Source organism: Pleurodeles waltl, chromosome 5 (genome assembly GCF_031143425.1).
Source record: "Pleurodeles waltl isolate 20211129_DDA chromosome 5, aPleWal1.hap1.20221129, whole genome shotgun sequence".
In the NCBI taxonomy this organism is placed as follows: domain Eukaryota; kingdom Metazoa; phylum Chordata; class Amphibia; order Caudata; family Salamandridae; genus Pleurodeles; species Pleurodeles waltl.
Genome location: NC_090444.1, coordinates 1,589,266,737 through 1,589,290,276, shown reverse-complemented (window position 1 = coordinate 1,589,290,276; position 23,540 = coordinate 1,589,266,737). Strand labels below are relative to the sequence as shown.

The 23,540-nt window shown below is 46.5% G+C and overlaps 1 protein-coding gene across 1 annotated transcript in view; it reads left to right on the top strand.

Annotated features, from left to right (window-relative positions):
• Window positions 1-4,774, top strand: part of ITGB1BP1 (integrin subunit beta 1 binding protein 1) — a 159,150-nt gene extending 154,376 nt beyond the window's left edge. The window contains exon 7 of the mRNA XM_069235903.1: window positions 3,834-4,774. Within this exon, the coding sequence (XP_069092004.1) occupies window positions 3,834-3,905 (72 nt within the window). The 3' untranslated portion in view covers window positions 3,906-4,774. The remainder of the gene's footprint in view (window positions 1-3,833) is intronic.
• Window positions 4,775-23,540: the final 18,766 nt, after the last annotated feature.

Sequence of the window (23,540 nt, the reverse complement as noted above, 5' to 3'; positions counted from 1 at the left end):
TATGCCAATCTGTACATGGGCCAATTTGAGAAAATCCACCTATGGTCTAACTGCCCGACACACATCACGGAACATATCTTGTACTGGGGGAGATATATTGATGACATTCTGGTCATCTGGACTGGCAACATCCCTGACCTCAATGGACTCATACAACACCTCAACATCAATGAGTTCAACCTAGTGTTCACTCACAAGGTGGACACTACTCAAATAGAGTTTCTAGACCTTCTGTTGTACATCACCGAAAGTAAGATCATGTCTAGACTCTACAGAAAACCCACGGCCTGCAATTCGATCCTACATGCCCAGAGCGCCCATCCCCTTACTCAGATCAGGGCCATTCCATATGGAGAGATGGTTAGGATTAGACGTAACTGTACGGACACGAACATCTTCAGGCAAGAACTAAAAAGCCTATCACATCGCTTCCGGGCTAGGGGATACACTGATAAACTCATCTCGGGTTCGCACCTTACTTCAACAGCGCACTTACACTTTTCTCTGCAACCTGTATTTCGTTTTATGCATGCACACTCTCTGTCTACATTATTCTTTCATGAAACGCCTATTTTCAACCTTCTATTTCTCCTCTCTTTAAAGATGGCCGCCTCCTCCAGATTTCATTTTGCATACGCGGTCGTCTTCTACTCTAGGCGACCTTGCGTTTTATTTTCATATCCATTATGGCCGCCGCGCTGACTAGTCTTTCACTATACTAGTCCATCTTCGATTTCTACTATTCTCCCTTCCGAGAGCTTTAAAATGAGACCGGTAGCTCTCTCGGCCCATTACTACGTTCCGCTTACTTCGTGCCACGTTCCTCGAACTTCAGGTATGCCGTCTATTACTCCCGCTTCCGTCTACTTCCTCTAAACCGTATCGTTTCTCTGACGTAATGTTCTAGTGTTAATTCTCATCCTGCACCTAGCCCACTCTCCGTTGACGACTTCCTGATGTGCGTTCTTGCGCCATTTACCGGCTTAGTGTGTTTAGTGCTCTTCTTACCGTGCTGCTGGTTTGCCACACTTCCCTACGGTTTCCTGTTCTATAACTTAGCACGTCCTTACCTCATCACCTCACGCCATGACCGATCGACTCCACTTTCATTTTAGTGGTTCGCCCCTTTTTCGTGTGTTGGCTCATTCGCAATTGTATCCACTGCCCAATCTCTTTTTGACCGATTGATCTTAAACGCATATATACTTCCTGCCCCTTCCCTTAGTCTGTTCGTGTTTATGATTACTTGCCCCATGTTAATTAAGTAGCCCTATTTTCTGGGGCCCGCTTAGTTTCTACCTACTCCACTACCACCATACCAGTTTACGTTTCTGGATTTTCTCAGTGTTACCAGTTTACATTTCCTAGATGGACTTACCGCGCTTAGCCGTCACCCCTACCACCCTCAGCTCATTCTGCATTTACTACTGTTCTCTAGTACAAAATCGTTGCAGCCATTAATACTTGACCTTCCATTCCAGTGCCTCACTTACTATTGTTCTCTATTTAAACTACGCACTCCCTATCGCCTTAACACCACCTGCATACATACCAATTACTTACGTTCATGTTCTCTTTGTCCAGGCTTCATTGGCTCATTCGCACTTTGTTCCCCTTTTTACGCCATTTTCCTAGGTTTCTTTGACCAGAGACTTATCAGGGTCCATTACTACCATTGTCCTCCTCTTACTTATTCACTACCTACCCAGGTACACTAGTGACAGATCGACTCATAGAAGGTATGTATTGGATGACCTATTTCTCTTTACCTTTCTCTCTTCATTTACACACCACTCATCTATACCTCTTCTCTTCTCCCTTTTACTTACTCTCTGATTCTATTTCTTATCCTTTCTTCTTTACTCTGTACTGTTTCTTTGCGTACTTATAGTCCTGTTTCTCTCTTACCAGCTACAATTGACCTCTGGAGCCCAGCTAACTGAACACGAGGCTCCCGCTCCACTTACCTTTGTTACTTTCCACTTTGGCCTGACGGCCCAGGTATGATCTACGCATTTAGTTACCGCCACTTCTCTCATCAGTCAAGGCACCTGATTAACTTTAGTACTCTTACTCATCCGCGGTTCGGATCTGTCTCTCAGCCCTTCTTTTTTCTTTCACCTGATACACTTCACTTCATAGGCACATGGATTCCACTCCAGACCATGGTTGCAGTTGTCCAATTTTAAACTTTGAATTTTTTTCCACGGTAATTCACTGTTTTGCTGTTTTATGCACTACGTCTAGGGTCCCTATCACGCACCAAGTTCTGATGTGTGTTTTCTACACTTACCTACTCACCACACTAGTTCCACTGAGTTCACATATAAATTACTGAGTGTTTTTGACATTTAACGATTTGGAGTCTGTTTCATGTGCTCACTTATGAGCCCATGTGTAACCTCACACACTTATGTATGCCATAACATTAGAACTTTTCCTTTTTTGTATTTCATTACTGTTTTGCAGCCTTGAGGAAGTCACTTGTGTGACGAAACACGTGTTGGCTGTATCTCGTTGATGACACAATGATCTTTGATATCTACAATTAAAGGCTACATCTGCAAAACAAGAACTTGGACTCCAGTCTACTTTACATTTCAATAAATATACTTTCAGGAAGATTTTCCCTGTCACACCATTGAACTTTATACTCTGTGTGCTGTGGCCATCTCGTTCTAATATATCTAGAGAATGTTGCATGTTGTTTGATTTATTTTTATGGGGCATTGAGGACCCCACATCACTAAATGAAACATTGACTAGTTCACTGGTAAAAGTCGCTGGTGACACTAAATCTTTCTAACATCTCGTTCTAATTTGTCTATGGGTATTTTGTTACCCTTCTTTGTGCCTACCGGGTAGTAAGGCACTGGGCCAGGCTGCACCAGACCCTGCTTTCACTTTGACTACTTGTCTCGGTACAACTGTTTTATTGCTCAGATGTGCGGTGCCTTTCACCCTTACTACCCATCTGTGTATTCTCTATGATTATATTCTCTAGATATAAGCAATAAATGAGGTTCAGTCTTCCACATCTCTATAAAGGTAGAACTCTCATAACTTATTAAAATCCTCCATAGGGGGAAACGTCAATGTGTAATTCTCAAAATGATGCCTTCACCTATCCCAGGTGAGAGCACAACCAACAAGCCCAGGGTCAGCAGAAGGGGTATTGTACGATAGGCCAAAGATGTTACCTTTTTGAGTGTTTACTATGCCATCATACTTGAATCTATATTAGTGGTCAATGGACGTTTCATGGGGAAAATCATCAAAATCTCATTTTAATTGTAGCTGTAATCTTTCATGTGATTTGGCTGAGTCTCGCTTTCTAGAATGTATACCTCTCTATTAAGTGTACTCCTCAATGCTGACCTTCAAGCAGCAACTCAAAAAGGACGTTGTAATGGACTGCTGAGAAGTGGACAGGAGTCACATGGTTGCTTTTCCACAAACTATTTTTTAAATGAAAATATTGGGTATTCAGTTTTACACATATTGTAAAACGAATATATAGGTTTCGTCACTGTCTACAGTTGTGTACTTTTTGGAAAAAAGGTGTTCAGTGCCACCGAAGGGTTGAGTCACGCATGAATGGTGATTTTCTTACTTGTAATTACTTGTTACCTTGTAAAACTATTATTTTGATGAACATCCATTACCATTAAAAAATACAAATTAATTATAATTGTTAACATTTTAGTTATGCGCTCTTTTGCTTATGGCAGCTCCCACAAAATGTGTTTAGGCATTATTTGAACTATCTACTCCAATAGGTCTACTCACCCTAACGCACTATTTTATTAAAATACTTATATTTTACGTTGCAGGAACAAGCACAGGCCATCTGCAAAGTCCTCGCAGCAGCTTTTGATGCCGTGTTAACATCAGAGAAGTCTTGACTTGTTTTCCAGATACATTTTTAACCCACAGATATGACTTGAATACGTGCTCTTATTCAAAATTCATGCTTTACATACATTAATATTTCATGACAAATAGCTCGCAATATGTGAACAAGGGGCTTGTACAGATAGGAAGAATCACGAGGAAATCGTTGAAATGCCCAAATGAAATGGTACGTATCATGCTTAGCCAAGCAAGGAAACGATCACCAGCTAAATACATGAATTACTGTCGTATGGTACTATTCTCACCTCGAATGTATTCATTAGGTACCCTGTGGATGATCCGTTTGGTCTTGTTGTAAAACTTATTCTAGCTAAGGACATTGCGAAGGTTAGCCATGAACATTTAAGTGACTTTGGGGGTTATTCTAACTTTGGAGGAGGTGTTAATCCGTCCCAAAAGTGACGGAAAAGTGACGGATTTACCACCAGCCGTATTACGAGTCCATTATATCCTATGGAACTCGTAATACGGCTGGTGGTATATCCGTCACGTTACCGTCACTTTTGGGACGGATTAACACTCCTCCAAAGTTAGAATAACCCCCTTTGTGTTGTTTTTGTTCGGTTCTGTTGGCTCAGTGGCAAAGATAACTGCCACTGGCCCAGCCCGACCGATCCTAAGCAAGCTCTGTGTTGTTTAATACCCGTTGTCTTCAGAGGATGCGTGTAGAGTACGCCTGCTTTCAACGCTAAACATCCTGGTATCATTTATAACGCTCTTAGGTACGTTTTGTCTGGTACTTAATAAAGTGATCTTTCCTTTCGCAAACAAATGTTTGTGCAAAGATTACCAAAACGCAGTTTGCACATTTATCTCACAATCAGGTGGCTTAATGTTGTATTGTGTAATAAAGTTGTTTAAAGAATACAAATGCATTATTGAACATTTTTCCACAGAAAGCTGGCTGGTGGTTACTAAAGGTATAATCAGTTAAAAACTCCTGTTTTCATGTGACATGAGCGTTTGCTTCGACATATACAGTTTCAACGCATTTTACTTTTCTACCCTTCTTGTGTATTGTAACGCATGTTTTTTGTTAGTAGAATTCCGATTTTGTGTGTTTTGCAGGAGATTGTTGTTGCACATTGTACCACAAGAGGCACAGCGGAAGGAAAAACAATTTTTTCATTTAAAATGGAAAATGTTCTCTTGCAACAGTAGAGAATAATATGTTTTTTACGAGGGTTGATGCTTAAGGTTACGGAGAAGCATGTAGATTCGTTCTTAGGGTGAGGGTCCATCCAGAGTCCACTGTAGCAACACAAGGCAGTTGTTATATCATTGTTTGTGCCAACATAGTATGCCTTTGATCCAAAAACTAACGTTTGGATTTTTCTGTACCCTGATTATTTAAGGGAATGATTTACTCCTCTTAGGACGTGAGGCCTGAGAGATATTGCAGGCTCCCTCATCTAATGTCTGTACCCAAAGAAATAGTGACTTAACTTCGGTAACAGTCTTTCTGGTGGACACTATCTACCTGCACATTCCTCACCCTTCCATGTCCCTCATGTGCCAGACTAGTACAGAAACGTTTGTAATGGCACTTCAGTACCGGTAGAGGCCACTGTAGGAAGCTGGCTCTCAATATAGTGTACAATAATGAGGTGCACTGCGTAGAGAGTCCAGGTATCCCCACAAGTGTACTGGGGCTTGCTTAAAGGCCTAACTACTGAAGCACTTTTACAATTTCTAATACACTTGGACTTGGGGACTTATCACAAGGTCTTAACAGTTCAAATTAAAAATTTAGGAAAACTCAAATTAAAAAAAAAAAGAAAATAAAAATATATTTTTTGCTCAAGTCAATTGAGGATTCTGTGTCAGGACCAGAGGCTCGTATTATGCTTGACTCTTCCTTTAATTCCCACTCAGCAGCCTTAGTAAACAAACATGTACATGTCAAAACTACAAAGCCCAAAAGTCTTTGCTGCAGTGAAAAAAAGAACCATAGAGATATAGGGGGTCATTACGACCTCGGCGGTCTTTTCGCAAGACCGCCGAGGTACCGCCGTGCTGAAGACCGCCAGTGGTGGCGGTCTTCCACTCGGCGTATTATGACCGTTGGCTGCTCTCTGTCCTTGTTCCGACGAACAAAGAGCCTCCAACAGCCATACTGGCGGGAGGCGGGGAAGTGGAGGTTGCTCCACCTCCACGCCAACAGAACACCGCCCAGCAAATCACGACCTGTGATTCACCGTGGCGGTGTTCTGTTGGCGGTCTGGTGTCGGCAGAGCTGCCCCCATGGCTCCCGTCCCCTCCCGGAGGATCGTCGGACCAGGTAAGTCGATCGTCCGTGAGGGGAGGGGGTGTTGTGTGCGTGCATGGGGGTGTGTGTATGTAGAGGGTGTGTGTGAGTGCGTGTATGTCTGTGGGTATGTCTGTATGGATGTGTGCGTGTATGTTTGAATGTGGGTGTGCGTGTATGACTGTGTGTGTGGATGTAGGCATGTATGTCGGTGTGTGTGCGTGTAAGTATGTAAGTATGTAGGTGGTGCCTGTGTGCGTGTCGTGTGGGTGTGGGTGAAGTGATGTTGTGGGATTGGGTGGGGAGGGGGGCCCTGCCACCTTTGGGGGGTGGCAGGGGTGGTGGGGGGGGTAGGGGAGGGAGTCGGGGTTGGGGTGGGTGAGACCCCTATCAGTGCCAGGGAAGGAATTCCCTGGCACTGATAGTGCTTACCGCCATGGTTTTCATGGTGGTTCAGACCGCTGGAAAACCGCGGCGGTAAGCCGGGTCAAAATACCGCCGGCGGTACAGTGACGGACGCCGGGCCGGAGACCCAGGTCTCCAGACCGGCGGGCGGAACGGAGAACCGGTGGATGACCATGACGGTAACCGCCATGGTCATAATACAGAAAAAAAGACCGCCAGCCTGTTGGCGGTCTTACCGCCGGTTCTCCGCCTTCCGCCAGGGTTGTAATGACCCCCATAGTCCCATAAAAGTAGCCAACTAGGGCCGCACTTCCTCTTTCTTCACTGCTCAGCAGCCAGAAAAGTGAATTTCTCCTTCTTTACACGTGTTTTGTATTTTAATGTGTAGTTCCACATTGTTATAATGTTTAATGTGCGGTTTATTCCTTAGTACGCTTTATTGATATTTTTTCCCGCTTTCTGTTACGGGAGCCTGGGAGAAAGTGCTGTCCTGGATGGCTACATTTATGGGACTATGGGCCAGATGTATCAAGCTCCTGTTTTGCATTTCTTAAATAGCAGATTTTAAGAAATTGCTATTTAAGAAATGTAAAATGTGATGTATCAAAATTGCGAGTCGGTAATGGCGATTTCTTAAAATTCGCAAACACAATTTGCGAGTTGCAAATACTGAATCGCAAAAAAAATAGCGAACCGGTATTTGAAAATCGCAAATTGCGAAAACGACAAAACGGAACAGGCTGATGACATCACAACCAGGAAGTGAGTCAGCCCATGCTGTTTCCACGCACCACACCCACAGGAGCAGGCGGAGAGACGCAGCCTTGTGAGCCAGCCAGGACCAAACAGCAACATGGCCACTGATGGGAATGTGAAGGAGAAAGGTGACAGGAAGCGCAAGCTCAAATTCAGTGAGCAGGATTGGGAGGTGCTCACTGAGGAGGTGGTCAGGAACCACGACAAACGTTTTGGAATAAACTCACTCCAGGTACCTGAAAGTGAGAAGAGGAAACTGTGGTCAGACATCCAGACCAAAATATGTGCAGTGGGTGTTGCGCAGCGCTCTGTTGAGGAGATACGCAAGAGATGGTACGCCCTGCGTTCCCGTGTCAAAGAGAGGGTAGCCAGCAGGCTGAAGGAGGCAAGGAGCACCGGAGGAGGAACACCCACCCAGACACTGTCCACACCAATGGAAGACATGGTGGAGTCCACACTGCTTCCTGAAGCTGTCAGTGGTGTCACTGACATTGACACCTCAGGCACACCCAGCACTAGCAAAGGTAAGGGCAGTAATGATGTGTATCCCGATATGTGCATGTCTAAATGCCCCTTATAAAATAGCTATTAGCTCGATGCAGTGTGATAAGTAGTCCATGCCACATCTTACATACAACGCAACGTCTTATGGGAGTGGTAGTCCACACCCCTAAAGTGCAACTACCACATAAATAGCAAGATAGTGTCCAGCCAAATAGCAAAACAACACAAAAGCCTCTTAGTGATACAATGTTAGTGTACATTTAATACTCTTATCCAACTATTTGTGAAATATTAAAAAATTACATGCTGCACATTGTCATTGTAGATGTCCTGGGCCCTGACGCAGCAGAAGGTGGAAATGTGGGGGATAGCGAAACACAGCCAAAGTCCGACTCAAACACCAGTGAGTCCTTCATTATTGCACCACCTAGGCGCAGGACAAGAGTGTTACCTCTTCCAGAGTATAACCTGGACTCAGATGAAATGCTGGATGAAGTACCCACACCACCCCCAGAGGCTAGAAGCACCCACAGACAGCAGTCCCAGTCCCTGCCCCAGCATCCGTCCACTCCCCTTAGCAGGCATCACGATGTAGGCAGACAGTGCACTGATGAAGGAGAAGGCCCATTACTCTTTGGCGGCCTTGAAGCTTCCATGCTGAAAGTGCAGCGCCTGCAGTGTAAACACATAAGGTCAATGCACAGGCAGTTGGTGTCTCACAATGACAACATGGGAGTACTGCACAAGCAGTTGGGGTCTATTAGTGAAAACGTGCAAGCTGCATATGGGACAGCAAACAGCAGCAGAAAACACAAAGGAGTTGACAAACGCCATTAGGGAACTCAGCACTGTGATTCAGCGTAAGCGTGTCAGCCACCGTAGGCGCCATCACCAATTGATGGGCCGTTTGATGGGTTCTGCAGATCGGTCAATCGCCTCGCTACCTCAGCTGCCTTCATATCACAACGTACTGTGGGCATACAAGTGGAGTTGGCACATTGCATTTGGGACGTTGCACAGGGATTTGTGCAAATCACCAATGTTTTGGCCACAATGCAGAGAGCACAGAGTGCTAACAGAGAACTGGGTGGTGGGAATAGTGAGGAGCTCTGTAGCCTCAGCAGTCTCACAGCCCCTGTGATGGATCCTAGGCGTCGCATTACTAGACACAGTGCTGTCTTTGAACCCGCTACAAGATGTGGAGTGCGTGGATGTAGGAAGTGATGATGAGGGGTGTAGGGGGCTAGCTTAACATGTAACAAAACTGTTATACTATGATGCTAATAGTGTAACACTGTTACTCACACCCATTTGTGTATAGTTCATAACTATGTCCTAATCGCACGTTACCTGAAGTCAAGGCAATAAAGATGCTACCTACAGCAATACATATAATAGACGTAATATTTTCATTACTTACATTAGAAATGGTTGCGCATGATTTCAGCACGTCTTTGTCTGCCCTCTGCTGCACTGCTTCTATCTACTGGGTGAAGGGGTGGCAAGGAATCACCATCCTCATCTGAGTCCGGCTCGGTGGGTTCCATAGGTATGCCCCTCGTTATAGCAATGTTGTGCAACGTAGCACATGTAGCCACGATTTTGCATGTTGTTTCAGGGCTGTATTGTAGTGCACCACCACTTTTGTGGATGCATCTGAAGCGGCTTTTCAGCAGTCCGAAGGTCCTCTCTACAACACTACGGCTGGCGTTGCAGGACTAGGGTGTCAGTATGAAGGACCGCACAGCGTAGGCACTGTTTCCTGGAATGACATGAGAGAAAAATGAGTTCTTGTTATACGTTACGTCTCATTTACATCAATGCAACATTGTCAACTATTCCATTACCCAGTAGATATCCTTCGCCAAACTCCCCACTAGTAGTCTTATGTAAATTCCACTGTGGCGAAAGATGTAGGAGTCATGTGCTACCTGGATATCTGGCCACAAGATCGGTTATGATGCTGGAGGCATTGCTAATTACTTGTATGTTTATGGAATGTGAATTTTTACGGTTCCGATAAACATACTCTGTGGCCGATGGTAGACAGATAGCTACATGTGTCCCATCGATGGTGCCTATTACATGTGGGAATCGGGCAATCTGGTAGAAATCAAATTTTGTCTGTAGTAATTCCTGTGGGGTGTTGGGGAATCTTATGTGCTGTTGAAATTTGGTCAGCATGGCATTGAGAAATGCATTGAAAAATCATGAGAGGGCACTCTGTGAGACCCCGCTAGCTGCTGCCAAAACCCCTGGATAGCTCCCTGAGGCTAATAGGTGCATGGATCATAATACCTGCACATGGGTGGGTATACTATTGATCCTGTGTGTGGTGCGCTGCAATATGGGTTGTAGATCAGCTATCAGGTCAAGTATCATGGCTGAGCTTAACCTGTATTTCTCATATATCTCCTCCTCTGTCTGGTGAAAAAGGGTTATGCGCACTCTGAAAATGCGCTCCTGTCTCCTCCCTCTCCTCAAACCTGCCAGGACCCTCATCCTCCTCGCCATGACATACAGTGCGGCCATTGTGGAAAAGGGGCTGAGTCATTCTGGGCCTCTTTAAATAGCTTGCACTTGGTTACCACCTGATTTCAATTTGTGGTAAATTGCATGTGCAAAAGGCCATTCTGCGATCATTCGCCATTAGCAAATTTTTTATGCATAGCATTGCGAGACGGAATTTGCGTGTCGCAATCTGCATATCGCAAATAGCGACATGATTTTGCGGATCGCTATCTGCGAATCACAAATTTAGGTCGCACTTTGTGATATGCAAATTCATGTCGCAGTTGCAAGGAATCGCTATTTTAGCGATTCCTTATATTTGCACTGCGAATGCCTTTCATACATTGTGAAAGGTGTTTTTGCATTCGCAAACAGCTGATTTTTGCGATTCGCACCATTTGCGAATGCAAATAAGTTTTATACATCTGGCCCTATATCTCTATGGTTGTTGTTTTTCACTGCAGCAAAGACTTTTGGGTTTTGTAGTTTTGACATGTAAATGTTTGTTTATTAAGGCCGCTGAGTGGAAATTATAGGAAGAGTTAAGCATAATCCTCGCCTCCGTGTCCTTAATAGAACTGAAACTTTCCTTCATGATAACTAGGAAATTTTACATTCCTTAATGGAATCACTTATTAACAGAGTGGTACAGCAAATGCAATGTCTTGTATTCCACTGCTGTGCCACAAAATGTAGGAATCTGGCTCCCGATATAGTGCACCAAAATGAGCTATACTGTGCAGAGAGTCCAGGTATCCCCAGTAGTGTACACAGGCTTGCTCTAACAATCCCACAGTGCTCAATTTGTGGTAGTGTGGTCGAGCAGCGTTAGGCTTAGCAGAGGGGAGTTTTAGGGACTTGCTGCACACACAAAGTCAATAAATGAGACACACACTCAATATAGAAATCGGACACCAACTTAGAAAATAACATACATTTTATATTAATTTAAACACCGAGATCTTCAGGATCAGGTAAGTACTTTTCGAGTTAGCAATATTTAAACATACGGAAAATACAACTGTCAGATCTGAGGCACAAGTCTTGAATATGGCTATGTTTTCCTATGGGAGAACCATACACTGCGTAGGGTCACTTGCAAAGAACTTTCAGGTTTGTTCATCTGGACTTAAGGTAAGTAGGAGCCAAGGTCTTTACAGCTACAAACAGTTCAAGTTTACTTGCCCTGGTGTGTCTGGGTGTAGAGGTGCTTCCAGCAGTGGTAGCCTCGGATGCTACATGCTAAAGTCAATGGGGAAAGTGCCTGTAAGAAAAAGGCTGCAAGTGGGTACTGGGGGGCCCTTCCAGCAGAACCCAAAGGGTGGCTCAGCTCCCTATGGTCTCGGGTCCAAGAGACACCGTCAGTTTCAATGGACTCGGGCTGGGGGGTTTGGGTGCATAGGTGTTTTCTCCATTGGGTCAGCAAGTTTGAGGCTCTCACAGCTCTCAGTGCACCTGCAGAAGAGGGGAGAAAAACACAGTAAGACAACTTCTTGAAATCCCTCAATGTACATGTAAGTTATGGTGGTCTGAATGCACACAAACAAGCGTTGGTGCTTGCAATAGGCTCCGGCACCCTGGGGATTGGTACAGGGATCCTGTGAGGTGGTTCAGCATCTCGAATACTGGATGGATCGATGGAGCTGACCTCCTGGACACTAAGTGACTTCCTCCTGGGCTGCTGCTGCGTAGATGGACCTGGTGGTCAGCAGGTTGATGAACCAGACTGTGCTGGCAATGCCTGCAGGTTGCAGGAAGTGGCTTCTCCACTTCAAGAGAAATGCTGGCTGGTTGGCAAAGTGCTGGCAGTCCTCCAAGGCTCTGGGCAGATGCACTGCTGCAGGACGAGTCGGGTCTTTACAACTATCGGGAAAGGAGCTGGCAGGGTTTGGTGGCAAGTCCATAATTCTTGCATCTTCGGCTCTTCTTTGGCCTTCTTCTTCTTGTAGTCAGGTGAGTCTGAGTTCCTAGTATGGGGGGGAAGGGGGCACCTAAAGACTGACTTTAGGGGAGGGGGGGAAGTGAAGTAGTAGCCCCTGGTGTCACTACTCACCCTGTATGACCATTTCCTGTGGAGAGTGGGCATAACCTTGTCCCAGAGTTCCTAAGTCCGCCAAAAACAAGATGGTGGAACACTTCTTCCACGGAGCACATCAGGCAGACCACCTTAGGGGTGTGACTAGCCTGGAGGTGCAACACGCCTACTGCATAGCTAATTTCCCTTAGTTCGTGGTGCCATATGGGCCTCGGGCAGGGGATGGAATTCCCCAGGTATGGGGGAAGTCAGGGTCACATATTAAAGGGCGGCAGAGACTTAGAAGCCTCCTGCCCAGAAATGCTGATTTACTAGCTAGCCTGCTGGAGGCGGTGATAACACCTTCCTCTGGAGCAGGCATGGTTTCTGGCCTTTGACAGGGCAGGCTTTCATCTCCAGGGGGCCAGAAACCTGTCTGTGGTGGCTGGAGGGACGATACAAGTCAGCCAACACACTAGAAGACTAGTAGGTGGGGGTACCTCTAATGTATTAGTATGAGTTTATTGAGATGAGGTATCCAATACTAAACACCATAGGTTTTAGTGAACCCATTTTGTAGCTGGGTAACTCATAATGACCAGTGCCCAGTAGGTACCTTAGAATGGCTTATCTAGTAATATTAAACTAGACATCACAGGGGCATATATGCTCATGCAGATATGTCCTCACATAAAATATAATGCACCCTGCCTTACGGTTCTAAGGCCTGCTGTAGTTGTAACTCACATATATTATATGCAGTGACTTTGGCATGACACACAGAGTGTGCCATGTCATGTTTTCCTACATGATTTGCACGATGCCACACAGCCTGCAATGGCAGTCTGCATGCAATTTGTAAGGGGGGCGCCTTAGGGTGGTATAATTCATTCTGCAGCCTTTAGGGACCCTTTTTAGTACCAATTATTAGGGACTTAAAGTGGTGCTAAAGTGTGTGTCAATTGTACACAACTAGACTGTTTTACTTTGCTTTTAGGGAAAGAGCACTGGCACTGGAGACCTGGTTAACAGGGACCCAGTGTACCTTCAGTCAGAAACCTCAGTACCATTAGCAGGATCCTCATCCTCCAGGTCAAAAAGGCACTTTCCTACACAGCCCCACATACCCCTCAAACGAAAGGGAATGAGACCAACCTTTGCCAAGAGAGTCTTCATTGTCTCAGTGGAAAAACCTGGAAAGTCCGTCTGCATTGGCATGGTCAGTCTGAGGTCTGTGTTTCGCTGTAAGGTCTATTTCCTATAGGGAGATGGACCATTGCAACAGTTAAGGATTTTCCCTTTTCATTTGCATCAACTATCAGAGGGGTCTGTGGTCAGTTCGAACTATGAAGTGAATACTAAATAGGTATGTTCTGAGCTTCTTCATGGACCAGACCACAACAAAGGATTCCACCTCAATGGCACTCCAACACTATTCTTTGGGGAGTAACCTCATGCGAATAAAAGCAACAGGCTGGTCCTGGCTATCATCGTTCGTCTGTGATAGGACTGCGCCTATCCCATGCTCAGGGGCATCTATATGCACGATGAATTCCTGAGTATAATCTGGAGCTTTTAGAATGGGTACTGAACACATTGATTCCTTCAGAGTGTCAAAAGCCTTTTGACAGCTCACTGTCCAGTTTACTTTTTTGGGTTGTTTGTTGGAGGTCAGTTCCCTATGGAGTGCCACAATAGGGCCATACCCCTTCACAAACCTCCTTTAGTACCCTGTCAAGCCAAGGAATGCCTTGAGTTGGGTCTGGGTTGTTGGAGCCTGCCAGTTCAGAACAGCCTGGATCTTGGGCTGTAAGGGTTGAACTTGGCCTCCACTTACAAGGTGGCCCAAGTATACAACAGAACCCTGCCCTGTCTGGCGCTTGCTTAGGTAGTGAGACCTGCGTTCTTCAGGGCCTCAAGGACCTTCCCAAGGTGGATCTGGTGATCCTGCCAAGTGGAGCTGCAGACAGCAATATCTTCAAGAAATGATGCAGTAAAAGCTTCCAGCCCAGTCAGGACTTGGGTCGCCAACCCCTGGAAAGTTGCAGGGGCATTCTTTGGTCCAAATGGCATTGCCGTAAATTGGTAATGTCCATCTGGGGTCAAGAATGCTGTCTTTTCTTTGGCTCTTGGGGTAAGACAAATCTGCCAGTGCCCTGATATTTAAGCAAAGGTACTGAGAAATGTTTCTACACACAGCCTTTCACTTAACTCATCTGCTCTTGGAATAGGATGAGCATCAATCTTTTCAACTGCATTGAGTCCCCTGTAGCCCACACAAAACCTCATCTTTGGTTTGCCTTCTTTAGAATGAGATTTGGGGACTAAAATCACTAAGCTAGCACCGGGGCTTTCTGAGGGCTCAGTGACTCCTAACTCCAGCATCATGCGGACTTCAGATCTGATGCTTTCCTTAACTTGGTCAGACTGTCTGTAAATTTTATTTTTGACAGGCAGGCTGTCCCCAGTGTCCACATCATGTGTGCACCACGTTGTCTGACCAGGGGCTAGGGAAAAGAGCTCAGCATACTGCTCCAGTACTTGCGTGTAGTCAGTTTGCTGTTGGGCAGTAAGGACGTCTGAAAAAGACAACTCCTTCAGCAGACCCATCTGCAAGGTTATGTAGAGGAGGTCAGGGAGAGGTTCAACCTCTTCATCCTGATCCTCATCAGTGATCATTAGCATGGTGTTATCAGCCTTCTCATCGAAGGGTTTAAGGCGGTTCATATGGATGACCCTGTGAGGGATCCTGGAAGTGTCAAAGTCCACCAGATAGGTGACTTTGCTTTTTTTCTCAAGGGTAGGGTAGGGTCGACTCCATTTGTCCTTGAGGGCTCTAGGTGCCACAGGCTCCAAAACCTATACTGTTTGCCCTGACTGGTACTCAACCAGTGCAGGCTTTTGGTCAAACCATTCTTCTGGAGCGCTTGGCTGGCCTCAAGGTTTTTATTTGCTTTCTCCATTGTACTCAGCCATTCTGGAACCAAGGCCAAGCACATAGTCCACAATGTCAAGTTTGGGCTCTTTGAGAGGACTCGCAAGGCCTTCCCTCACTGGACTCAGTGGCTCCCTGGCAGGATGGCCAAACAGAAGTTCCAAGGGGCTAAAGCTGACTCCCTCCTGTGTGGTATGGGGTAGTGAACTTATAAATCTTGCCACATTCCTTCCACGTGGTTCTCAGGTACGCAGACATGAAGTTACTACCTCTGTCTGAAACCACCTCCTTAGGGAAATCCACTCTATAAAAAATACTTAGGAGGGCTCTGGCAACTGCAGGGGCAGTGGCAGTCCTAAGGGGAATTGCCTCAGGATCAGTGGATGGCTGGCAAAAGAGACATGCACACTTCTAAACTAGTGCACAGGTAGCTCATCACTCCTCCCTGCTGCTGCCACTCAGCAGGCCCCTGCCCCGTCCTGACACTCTGTTTGGGACGGATAGACTGAAAATAAAATGGTAATTAATTAACTTCATTACCATTTTATTTTGTGTCTCGTCTTTTCTGGGGGCATTTTAGTGGGGTGCTGCACCTCCACTCTAATGGAGGGGCCGCCCAGCTCAGGATACCTGGTGGCATGATCCACTGCCACTAGTATAAATGTTTCCTGATGCTGTTTGGGTGGTCAAGGGGATTATCAATGTCAGTTCCTACCATTTTCAAGGGGTTCCCAACCACTGGAAGTGGAATTAAGGGGACATTTGGTTTGCCCACTCTCAAAAGTGGGACAGGTTCTCTGTCCCTGGAAAAGATCTTCCTTAGAGGGTCCCCTGGGCCTACAAGCTCTTTTGTGTAAGGCCCAAGTTCCAGGGGCTGAGTTCCCTCAGGGGCTGGCAGGTCTTCTCCCTGAGGAGAGGGGACCTGAGCTTGCTCCTCTGTAGAAGTTGTTTTTTGAGAGTTCTTGCCTTTTCCCATAGAGGATTGGGTCATTGTTTCAGGCTCCAAATCTTCTTTTTCACTCTGGGCATACTGCAACAGGGTTCAAAATGTCGTCAACATCATTAGCACGCAATTAATTGTGGAACCGTGTTTATTCTGTGACATCATGTCTTCCATCCATTCCGGCACGTCCACCGAGCCCTTCACCCCCCCCAACTCCTCAACCTCAGAACCATCCCAATCAACTCCAAGCTCACCAGTATCATCAACACCTGCATCTCCATTGCAGCCTTCCCAGACAGATGGAAACACTCAGAGGTCAAACTCCTTCTAAAGGAACCCTCCGCCAACCCCAGTGATCTCATAAATTATAGACCGATTTTTCTGCTCTGCTACCTGGCGAAAATACTTGAGAAAGCCATAAACCAACAACCCACTGAACACCTGGAACAAAACCACCTAATTGATGCCTCACAATCAGGTTTCCGCATCAACCACAGCACTGAGACTGCACTGATTGCTCCCATAGACCATATCAGATCTCTCCTTGACCACTGTGAAACTGTGGCCCTGATCCTCTTCAACTTCTCTGCTGCATTTGACACTGTCTCCGCCCACACCCTCGTCGACAGACTCTACAACTACAGCATACAGCAAAACACCCTCAAGTGGATTGTCTCTTTCCGTACAGGTCACATGCAGAGCATCTGGCTGCCTCCCTACACCTCCAAACCCAAGGACATCATAGCCCAAGGATCATCTCTCAGCCCCACCCCATTCAACATCTACATGACCCCCTCTCACAGACATCATCAGATCACACAGACTCACCATAATCTCCTATGTTGATTACACTCAACCAATCCTATCACTCACTGAGGACCCCTCCAACGCTAAAACCAATTTCCACGACGCCATGACCAACATAGCCAACTGTCCAAACACATCTCCGACAAGACAGAAGTACTTCGGGAAGAGCACCACCACTTGGGACCACAGCTGGTGGTCAGCAGAACTCAGACCAACACCCATACCCACAGGCCATGTACCCACCCTAGCCATTACCCTCGACAAAAACTGACCATAAATTAACAAGTCAATGCAGTCACCTCCTCCTGCTTCCACTACTTTGTATGCTCTGCAGAATCTTCAGGTGGATCCCAGTCAATACCAGAAAAACTGTCATCCAGGCCAACATCACCCGCCTCCTCAGAAACCCCCACTGGCCCCCACTTGCAGAAGAGATGCCAGTGTAAGATCCTCACACACGCTTACAACGCTCTACACAATCAAGGGCCATTCCACATCAGTCATCAACTGAACTTCCATCTACCCTTAAGACACCTGCGCTCCTTCTCTTTGCTCCTTGCCCACACCCACGCATTCATCGTAGCAGCAGGTGCTGCTCCTTCTCCTACATCACCGCCAAGACCTAGAACATCCTGCCCCCCCACCAACCTCCCAAAAACACCCGCTCTGGCAGACTTCAGAAAGAAACTCAAGACCTGACTGTTCGACAGAGCCTTGGTACCCTCAGCGCCCATATACCCCTAGGGTTGACAGTGCTGCACTTTATAAATGCTGATTAAGTGTGTCATAGGACTCTCTTCATGGGGGCAAGACTGCTAGTTTTGGGCGGCAGCACCACAGTGCATGGAGGACTGAGTCTTATCCCACACTGTCTGATAACTGTTGGCCTAACCCTTTGGGCTAGCTTGCAGCACCTCACCAAACCCAAGAGTGAAGGTGATTTGTGTCAGCCTGATGCATGACACTTTAAGACTCCTCAGGGAAGCCTTTTGGAGCAGATCTTACCTCTTTCTCTCAGTTACACAAGTCTTATACATGCACAAGACAAACAGAAGCAGGATTTGGTTCAATACATTTTATTAAAGCCACTGCGTTATAAGAAAAAAAGGCATGAATTGTGATTAGTAGGATAAGGAAACACAACACTATTATTACGGTGACAAGAAAAGTGAAACAGATAAAAGGTCCCAACATTCTGTCACAATAGTGAATCTAAAATCCCTACCTGCACTACTAAAAATATACATGATAGTAATAGCAGTGTTAGCCCTAATTTGGCCCTCTAGTCTCTGCAACGAAACCCAATTCCCATACTTGAGCGATAGGTAGAAAAGAGGTCTGTTGGTCTGCTAGCAGCCCTCCCAAGTGAATGGAGAGAAGACACCAGGTTTAGAAGTGCTCCAACAACATAGTACAGCATAAGATGGCTGGCTGACTGGAATGTCCCCTGTGACTTAGTTTAGAGCACCATGTTGTAATAAAACATGTTGTAGCTTTAAGAAATGCCCTGATGTGATAATGTGTCTTTTCTGTGTAAGGTAGACATTGTACCTTGTGGACCATCAATACTCAGTAAATAATCATTTGCCCCTGGACTGAGCACAAGATGAAAGGTCTTACAAAAGACCTAATAACAAATTCTGCATGGAAGGGCGGCTGATACTAATTGCAGGAAGCTGGCTTTGTGTATTCTATACCAAAGGGATGTATCGTATGTACAGAATCCAGGGGTTCCCCAGAGGCTAAAGTAGATAATGCTCTCTTTTATGGTTGTGTGGCCGAGCAGTTAGGCTTATCAGAGGGTAGTGCAAAGCATCTGTTGTAGACACACAGTCAAGAAATGAGACACACACTCAATGACTAAATCCAGACCAATTGTTTTTATATAGCAAACTTATATTTTATTACTTTATTACTAGAACTTTATTGCAGGTAAGTACAGTTGTCAATAGGTATCAAGCATATGTATCAAATGTACTTTGATTTTCACAGATAAAGCAGGTTACAAGTAACACTTTTCTATTTCAAAAGTTGACACTGCAGTTTTTCATAGGAGTCAGTAGAGTCCTTGAGGGGGGAAGAGGGGGAGTGTTAGCACAGAAAACAGGTAAGTACATAACTTACGATTCCAGTCTTCACAGGGTTAGGATGTCCACAGGTCAAAGTTCAAGTTGACCCCAAAAGTGCACCACCAGCAACACAGGGCCAGCTGGGTGCAGAGGTCAAAGCTGGCGTCAGATTTGCAATGGAATCCTATGAGGACTGGGGGGACTTAGTAGAAAACAGATTGCAGGTAAGTACCTGCGGCACACAGGTCTTGGGGAGGGGGGGGGGTTAGGTCAGCACTGGGGAAGGACACTCAGGATCACACCAGGATCACACCAAACACACTCTCTGTGGCAAAGGGGCAGCTGGGTGCAGGGTGCAAACACAGAGCTGGGCACCCAATGCTTTTCAATGGGGGGACCCCGGGGGTCACAAAAGATGCTGCAGGCTGGGTCCAGGGGGTCGGTTCCGGGAAATCAATAGCTGGACAGGCAGGAGAGGTGCCCGCTGTAGATTGCTGGACTGTCGGTCGGATTCCCCAGAGGCCTGTGGGTGCAGGGGTCGCCTTGGGTGTCGGAAATCTTTTTCGGATCGGGTCACAGTCAGGGGGTCCTCCAGATTCAGGCTGTAGGTGTTGATGTGTTGGTCAGGAGGGGTCAACCCAGGGAGGACATGAGGTCAGTATCGCCTGGGGACCTTTTCTGGACCGCTGGGCCACCTGAACTCAGGCCTTGGGCGTCAGGTGCAGAGTGGGCAGGGCTGGTGGATCCGGGGCAGTTCTTTGGTGATTACTTATGGACAGGGATGCTGTCCTCTGGAGTTCTTGGTCCTCTGCTAGCAGGCAGTCCTCTTTGGGTGTGTAGAGGTCACTGGCCCTGCAGGAGCAAGGGTCTTTGAAGCTGTAGATAGGCTGGTAGGGCTAGGGCCAAGTCAGTTGTCATTTGAAGTCTTCCCTGCTGAGGTTGGCTTAGGAGTCCTTCTTCTTTCTTCTTTTTTCTTTCTCCTTCTTGAGATTGCCATGAATCTGGTGAGTGAGGTTCAGGGGAGTAACTAAATACTAGATTTAGGTGTGTTACAGGGGTTAGAGGGCAGTAGCCAATGACTACTGTCCCTGAGGGTGGCTGCACCCTTCCTGTGCCCACTCCGTTTGGGGATGGGGGCACATTCCTAACCCTATTGGTCCCGACCCTCCAAAACGATGGAGAATTCACCAGGGACGGGGTCACTTCAGCTCTGGACGCCTTAGGGGTAGTCCTAGCTGCAACTGTCACTCCTCCCTGTATTACCTAATTTTCCAGACCTGCAACCAAAAATGGGGCTTGGTCTGGGGGGGGGTAGGCATCTCCACTAGCTGGAATGTCCTGGGGCCCTGTAACAGGAAGCTCACCGACAAGTGTTACAGTTCCTGCAGGGGGAGGTGTGAAGTACCTCCACCCAGAGCAGACTTTGTTTCTGACTCCAGAGAGCACAAAGGCTCTCACCCCATGGGGTCAGAAACTTGTCTGTTAGTGGCAGGCTGGCACAGGCTGGTTAGTCCTGCACTAATGGGTTGGGTAAAATACAGGGGCCATCTCTATAAATCCACCACTGTTATCAGTGTGGCGTTGTTGTGCAGAGAAGTTTGATACCAAACTTCTCAGTCTTCAGTGGAGCCATCATTGAGCTGTGGAGTTGATAATGACAGACTCCCAGCCCATGTATTCAATATGCCCACACTGCACTTACTATGTCTAAGAATGGATTTAGACACTGGAGGGGCATATTGCTCATGCAGTTATGCCCTCACCTGTGGTATAGTGTACCCCGCCTTAGGGCTGTAAGGCCTGCTTGAGCGGTAACTTACCTATGCCAGAGGCAGTGGTATGTGGGGATGGCAGACAGTGAAAAGCTCCATGGGGCCATAGAAGGGGACCCCTGCACTGCCCATACCAAAGGCATGGGCAGTCCAGGGGCCCCCGACTCCCCTTTCCGCCAGCCTTTTCATGGCGGTTCCTTCCGCCACGAAAAGGCGGGCGGGAGGGGGACTCGTAATCCCCTGCAATCAGCGCTGCCCTGGGGGATTACAACCACCGGGACCAACATGGCGGTAAACCACTTCCGCCGTGCTCATAATACACAGGATGAAACAGCCCTGATGGTCTTTGACCGCTGGGGTTGTAATGAGGGCCTAATTGTTTTTGAAACAAAAGAGCCTTCAGCCTGCTCAGCTTATCAAAATTTACATTAGAGTAGCAATATGAGGCAATTTTTCTTCTACTTTAATCTCTTGCGTTGGGGGGGGTAGCACATTTCCGCAACAAGTCACAATTTGGGAGACCTAAATCATGTAGGCAATTCGAGTCTGCATTTCACAGCATCCTTCATCGTTCAGCATCACATAACTCCCATTTGAGAGCACCTGGAACGGTGGATGAATCAAAGGGACAAGAAAACCTTCAGATAACAAGCCAAGTTCGCTGATGAAGCATTACAAGCTTCATGCAAGGACTGCAATTTAAAAATCGTCACATGGCTCGCATAATTCTTGCATTCGCTGCCACTAAGAAAGACCTCCTTCATGCCATTGAAACATTTGTATGTAAAGGATAGCTCCCACACCTCATGAATGAAACTATGTCCTAGCCGCTCAAATCTGTCTACTGGAATGTGTTTCAAGCACAAGGTAAACTGAAATGTTGAACTTGGCAGATTAATTACTCCGTGTATTAACCATACTGCTGATGGAATTTCTGCCACAGTAAAACGCAACTTTTCAATATTAAGGATGATGTAAGTTGCTTCTTTCTTAGCCATTATCTGTTGTGCCAAATAAAATTTGGCAAATCACTCTTTGGAGTTAACATGTTGCCAGGGCACACCAGTTTTCAGAATTTGTAACGCCTAACCTAACTGCATTATGAACCTAAGTTGTCTCTGTCCATGATGTAAAAATGACATGTCATTTTGAATAATGTAAATTGCAGATGATGTAGGAAGCTGGCTCAGTATATGGTGTACACATATAGGTGAGGCACCATGTACTGAGTCCAGGCAACTCTTAGTGATAGTGTTAGTGGTTCCAAATAACCAAAGCTCTCACAGGGTAACTGTGGAGTGCAGCTAAGGCTTATCGGACAGGATGTAAAGCAAATGCAAATACCACAAAAGTCAGTCAGTGATGTTCACACAAGAACCGCACCACTGTTAGAAAAATAATGTATTATTTATTCAAACACAGGCACTAAACTAACTTTGTTATATCTCCTAACTGGAGATATACATACAAAATATACTTTGAAACTGGTAAGTAAAAGCATAAAATAACATGGGTCTCTGTTGGGGGGGGGGTGGGGGGGGGGGGGGGGAGGGAGAGTGCAAACCATATTCTAAAAATGCGATGAGAAAGTCACAACTAACCAAGACAGACACCAAAGGATCCTCAGGACTGGGGAAGTACTAAAACACCAGAGGTAAGTAACTAATTTTCCACAGGAGCCCATGTGCAGAGATGTTACCCCGGATCAGGTGTCCACAGGATAACATGAGGAAGTTGTGGTTAGAGTTTTCGTGTTTCAGGATCCTTCCCAGAGGACCTAAAGGAAACATGTTGGAACAAGGAATGTTTGAGAGTGCCCCTACCTGTGGATGCCCAGAGAAGTGGATTAACTACACCAGGGAGCCCAGGTGCATAGGGGTGAAGTCTATCCCAACCTCTCATTGAAGTCAATGGGGACCTAGGTTGTCCAGCTTCTTCAGTGACCCGTGGACTAGGTTGATGGAACCCAGGCATGGATTCCTGACAAGGAGTACCTGTGGAGAGAGGGGACAGAGTGCAAGCCACCTGGAGATGCCCAGGGGGTACAATAGGGCAATGCCCACTCTTCTCGTGGATGTTTCACTGTAGGACAGAGGTCTTGAAGATGCACCTGTGGAGTCCAGGCGATGCAGAAGAATCCCAGGAGTAATCCACCAGCTGTCCTACGCCGGCTGTTGAATTGCTGAGGTGTCAGTGGCCAGCAGGACCACCAACAAGCCCTGGCAAATGCAAAAGACTTGTTGTAAGAAGAGTTGCAGAAGTGGGGATTAGCAAGGTCCATGGGGCTCAACCTTTGTAAGTAAGCCAGGGTCAGCATGAAGAAGAGCCAGCAGGAATCTATATAGACCCCAGGAGGACCCTCCGGCAGCCGGCACAAGGAGTTGCAGGGAGGCCTCAGCAGCACAAAGAAGATGGATGTCCACTTTGCAGGAGTTGCAGGGAGGGCGTTGGTCTTGGAGCTGTGTGATGCTTGAGGCTGGGGCTTCTTGGAGCTAGGAAGGCTTCAGACTGAAGAGCCAACAAGCCTTGGCAATGAACAAGCATTGCACAGGAATTCTGTCCAAGCAGCTTCACCGAGGGACCACAGTCTTCTCAGTTGCAAAGAAGACAGGTCAGACCTCTGGAGAGCCACAGAACCGCCACCTGTGCTGCAGAGTCTTG